Raw genomic sequence first — 5493 nt, 5'->3', positions numbered from 1 at the left:
AGCATCACCAGGAGAGCTAGTCTCTTCCCCTTCTTCTTCCTCAACAATTGGAGTTGGGATATCTTTATCAGTCGAGAGAAGCTGACCCTGTTGAGAAGTACCAACAATGCCATGTTCGATATCCTGAAAACGAAATGAATGTCGCAAGGGGTTATCAAAATAACATAAAATAGAATATGTCAAAAAAGGCATCAGATTGATAACTTACCTTCGAAACATTGTCACCTACACAAGATTGAGCACTGTTAGGATTTGAATGTTTGTGTCTGTGCTTCCTCCTTTTTGGACTCGACTTGACTGGAGATCCCTCAGTGTGTGTAGTCTCAATGGTGTTCTCTTGGACTTTATGTTTCCTTTTCCTTCGGCCTTCCTTAGTTTTTGGCATTTCTGAAGTTGTAGTGACTTCGACGGCCACAGAAGTAGAATTAGGCTGGAAAAACATAGATATAAGATTATCACACAAAGAAATATTTGAAAATAGATCAATGAGACTTACATGATCTTCAGGAGCAAGTTCTTCAACATCCATGGGAGATGGTTCAGGAGAAGGGGTAACTTATTTCTTCTCTGATTTCGATGATTTTTTCTTCGATGCCTTCCCTGACTTGGATTTTGATGGTTTTGGAACATCATCACCATCACTTCCATCTTTGGAGTCCAAGGAAACAGCTGCAAAAGGAGGATACAAGATAAGTGACAAATAGCTTTTCTTTTTAAAATTTACATGTTTTGCCTTGAAATTGATTGGTAACTTCATTACCTATTCCTATCGGAGAAGTGATTCGAATATGAGCAAGGTCTAAGCCAAGATGACCTCTAAAAGTGTAAAGGTTCAATTTCGATGCAGTCGTTTTATCCTCCTCTTTCTTTATTAATAATTGTTTCATTCCCAGTAAGGAAATACAATGTAGCCATTTTGGATATGGTGGCCTGAAAGCTAATGCCAGTTTACTGGTTGGCAATGGTGGGAATTTTGTTTTAAAGTGCAGTGCAAAAAGGTATTTGCTGGGAGTAAAAGGTGGAAACTTCATCGAAGGAAGTTTATTATAAATTTTATCTCTTAGAGTTTGGGCGGCATAATTGATTGTTCTTTTTAAATGCAAAGGATCATATACAGTTTGAAAGTATTTTTGAAAAGCCTGAATTTCTCGAATATGCGTACCTTTGGTCTTCTTAGTCTTGCACTGCACTGTGTTAAAAGCAAGGATTAGTTGAGGAAGTATTTGATCAAGATTCACTCAATTGGTCTGGCGTTTATAATAATCCCGCCACCATTGAAAGAATGCTTCAGTGCATGATGTAGATAAAGCAAATGGAGTAGGTTTGAAAACAAGTGTTTGTTTTTCAGCTTTACGTAGAGTTGATCTCCAAAAGTGTTCTATCACTGGCTGCTTCAGGTCATCTATACTGTGGTACAAAGAGGTGGGCTTAGGCTGAACTAACCCAAATTTCCTAGCAACATGGTTTGGTTGGTAACCATATAACCCATAAGGACTACCAGTGGTGAGCCTGCTAGACAAGAGTGTGGGAGTCAAATAAGCTTCCCAAATAGCATTGATTTCTGCCTCATCTTCGACAGAGGTTGCTGGAAATTCTTTTGTAAACTAAGTTGGTCCTCGAGTTCTGACCGTAAATGGAGCCATAGCAGGAATAAAGGTGTCACATTCTAAGAGGATATTAAAAGCAATGGAAAATAGGTCTTGAGAAGTCCTATTGCTATATTGTAGCATGGCCAAACCAATACCTTCGATGGGGCTATCTTCATAAGCTTTCTTGAGGCGATTAGGAAGCGTGATAGCCAGCTTTGTCCTAAAAGTGGCCAAAAGCCACAATTGAAATAACCAAATAGGACCAGGAATGATCAAACTACCTTGAGATGGAAAGTCTTTAATGTTGGTCACTGCTTGGTTTAGGTTTTCGTACAAGGAACCTAAGATAAGTTTGCTTAGGCAAATATCTTTGCCTTCATGCAACTGTATGGCCAAAGTTGTTAATTTTTTAGGGATCTGGATTGACCTCGAGCAAAAAATGAATTTGGATAACCAACAAGATGAAAAGGCTATGTCTTCTGAATCAGAAACTTCAGCAGTTGAAGTATCATGATGGTCTATAATGAAAAGACCATAAGCAGGCCTAGTAAAGTCAAATGAGAATTCTGATTGGTGTTTTTCTGGATCGAAAGTTTGGCCAGTGGGTTTAAGACCAGTAATGCCTGCGACATCTAGCAAAGTAGGTGTAAGCATACCACATTTTAAATGCAGGCTATTTGTCGAAGGATTCCAAAAATGCAAGGCAGCGATGATCAGTTCATTATGGTAGTTAGGTCCTTGCCTTGACAGTTGAATAAGGTCAAAGATTCCTATATCTTTCCAAAATTGACCTTTTTTCTTTTCTAGTTTGTTTAACCAGCTAATGTAAGGGTCATTTTCACCAATTCTTGGTTCGGTTCTGAACTTAGACTTCAGAAAACTTAAGTCGTATGGACCCTTAGTGAATACTAATGGAGGTTGTTCTTCTGAACAAGGAAAAACGGTGCTAATACCCTTTGGGGTTTCTTTTTCTATAGGAAGCGGCCCTAATAATGCATGTTGAGATTTAGGGCAGGAGATAATTACCTGGGATTTCCAGATTTTATCCTCAGCTTCCTTGATATCAGGTTCCTCTATGAACACAGGAGCTCCAATAGAAAAGTCCTTGGAGAAATTTATGGGATCAACGCGTTTTGTAGTTCCAGAAGAAGAACCTTGTGCTTTCGTCATAATACAACTGTTCAATGATTGGGAATGACGAATGGAATGGGGTGGTTTTTTCTGGAAAAGATGAAGTTTTGAAAAAGGGTTTTTCCGGTTGTTGCTTTGAAGAAGAAGAATGAATAGTAAAAAGGGAAAATTTGGAAAGTGAAAAGGTAAAGGTGAAGCCATTATGTTTTATAGCCCTTTGATCAAGACATGTGTCAACATCTTGTGTTTGAAAGTTTTTTACAAAAATGGTAGTTCCCAATGGAACGTGGCCCACTAAGTACAGTGGGGACACCAAAATTTTCTTTTTTGAATTGTTTCTTTACCAAGATGACGTCATTTAAGTTTCAAGGATCGATTAAGCTGAAGTATAAGCATCGGGGTCAGAAACATCCTTATCTCCCTATCAATGAGATGAGTCGACAATGACGTTTCTGGGGGGCAATTTGTTAGCCTATATTTTTAAGGCTATCATTTAATGTGGTGTTAAATGCAGTCAAAGGAGAGTTGACCTTATCATCGAAGAAATGAAGGATTGTTTTTAGGGTTTTATCGAAGTTGGGCTCGCTGGGAGCACGTGCTTCAGTTCTACGGATGAAAAAACCATCGAAGGACAATTATTTAAGATAAGGGCAAGCAACAGACATCTCCAAACAGCGCGTTCGAAATTCAAATTAGGCGGTTAAGACTTGTTAGTTTTTATATGGTTATAGGTTTGAATTCGAATGTAGGTAGTTATTTCTATTTGTATAAATAGTAGTTTCTCATAGGAAAAAAGGGTCGCAATTCAATCATACAAAACTTACACTCAAACTATCCGTATGGAAGCGAGAAATGAGTCACAAGTTGCAATGTATGAATCTGTGTACCAATTTACTTTCGATCAATGCAATTTAAGTTCTTTTTCTTAAATGTCTTTGCATTTTACTTGTTCGCTTTGAACAATTTCTTTGTTTTTATTTAACAAGTTTCGATTGAAGTCAACTGGGTTGATTTCGATTGCTTTTATTTTCTCTGTTTTATTTAAACTTCAAGAACATTACGATTTCCCAGAAATAACAAAAGCACAAATATGCTCCTAAGATTTACTGGTTGATCTTGCAAGTAACCCTGTTTAAACCAGCGATTGTTTACCAAAAATCAGCGTAAACAGTAGCTTAGGCTGAAACAGATGAAAAAGGCTGGATTCTGTTATTTACCATTATGATGGCACATATACCTAATTCACCTTTGTGGCTTTGTGTATCTCTTTTAATGGTATATGTGATTTGTGAAAATATTCAATATAAATTAGAATATGATACACCAGGTTGTATAAACCAGAATTCGATATAAATCAAAGGTTTACTGAACCAGTATTGAAATTAAACCAGTTACCATCTTTGTTGCTAAGCCAATATTTTTTAGAAATTGTAAATTTTTTCACAAACTTGAAATGGAAATAAATCAGATTTGGATAACTAGAATTATAAACCAGTACAATTAAATTAAAATAAAATTGTAAACTAGTAATTACATAATAAACCAACCACAATAATTCAGCAACATTAAGTAGACTTCTATGAAGCACAAATACTGTCGAATATTGCACAGAAAGCATAGGAAATAGAAATGGCACTTTGATTAAATCGAAAGCCAACTGATAGGCCAAAATACATCAATGTCGAAATATAGATAAAACCGTTAAGATTAATTCGACACCCTAGTTACAAAAAGCTATTTCTTGGCCTTAAATACAAAAATCTAAAATCTTGCGTCCTCTAAGAAACAAAAATGAACGAGGAACCAAGTGATTTCGACATCAAGACGACAGAAAAGGCAGAGGTCCGTCATCGAATATTCATCATCTGTCCCCGGGAGTGGCCAAAAGATGTTGGGTCTCCTCCCATGACCTTTACAGGTCCCGTTTGAGGTGCAAGTAAACCTATACTCCAAATCTAGGAGTAAAGGCCTCGACCAGTAATACCCCGAGAAGGAAGGAGGACCCTCGGTATTCATGATGGCCCTTCCGCATTCAGCAAGTTGTTTTTCGATTGAAAAGGTCCCTGAACACAGGAAGGACCTCATCCATCGAGAAACCATCTTTGGCCAACACTTTCAACATGAGCTCGAAGTACTTAGCCCCATCAGACCCATGAGTTGCCGCCTCCCTGAGGATAAGCTTTATCTCTTCCAAGTCGGGGCGGTCTCCTTGAAGCATTTGGGCTGCCAACACCACACTGTATGCTTCATGCCCACTGCGAGAAAGTTGCCGCATGAACTTGCGTTTTCCCGCGCAGGGCAAGTAGTCAGAAATGTACCGTAAGCAGTCTCTCGGTAGAGCCCTAAGCACTGCTTTCTCGCGGGAAAGCTTCTGATGGTAGGTGGAAGTAACTCCAAATCTGAGGAGATCCTGAGTTCCAAAAGCTGCTACTTTCTTGACAATGATAAGCAAGACGTCTTCTGGAAGACGTTCCATTGTTGCAGATCATAAACCTCCTGCAACACCCTAGAAATATAAAGATAAAAAGAAATAAGAACAAAAAGAGAAGGGAAATAACAAGAAAATAAAAAGATTAAATATATTGAAATACATATCAAATTAACAAACGTAGGTAGAAATTTTCTATTTTTTCTTCAAAAATATTTTATGTTGCCATAAAAAATGTGCCAAATAATTCAGCCATAATAAAAATAAAAAAAAATATTGCACAAAATTGTGCATATTATTCAGCAGCCAATTAAATTCATTACAATTCTTAATACTAAAGCATAT

At 37.5% G+C, this 5493-nt stretch overlaps 1 protein-coding gene across 1 annotated transcript; it reads right to left on the bottom strand.

Annotated features, from left to right (window-relative positions):
- Nucleotides 1-1238: 1238 nt before the first annotated feature.
- LOC146905345 (uncharacterized) lies at nucleotides 1239-2759 on the bottom strand. The gene is made up of 2 exons (XM_085728518.1): nucleotides 1745-2759; nucleotides 1239-1585 (listed from the first exon to the last, which is right to left on the bottom strand). The coding sequence occupies exons 1-2, from the start codon at nucleotides 2757-2759 to the stop codon at nucleotides 1239-1241; spliced, it is 1362 nt and encodes a 453-aa protein (XP_085584644.1).
- Between the last annotated feature and the right edge of the window lie 2734 nt (nucleotides 2760-5493).

This window comes from Medicago sativa, chromosome 7 (assembly GCF_051527215.1).
Source record: "Medicago sativa cultivar Bolivia chromosome 7, Bolivia_mono, whole genome shotgun sequence".
Lineage (NCBI taxonomy): Eukaryota > Viridiplantae > Streptophyta > Magnoliopsida > Fabales > Fabaceae > Medicago > Medicago sativa.
The sequence above is the reverse complement of the archived record's forward strand: the minus strand, read 5'-3'. Positions and strand labels throughout refer to the sequence as shown.

What these genes read in the sequence shown, in the direction of transcription:
- LOC146905345 (XM_085728518.1), bottom strand. Translation starts at nt 2,759, where the DNA reads ATGACGAAAGCACAAGGTTCTTCTTCTGGAACTACAAAACGCGTTGAT. An exon ending in TGAAGATAGCCCCATCGAAG is followed by an intron (nt 1,586 to 1,744) that starts GTATTGGTTTGG and finishes AAGAATTTCCAG; the next exon opens with CAACCTCTGTCGAAGATGAG.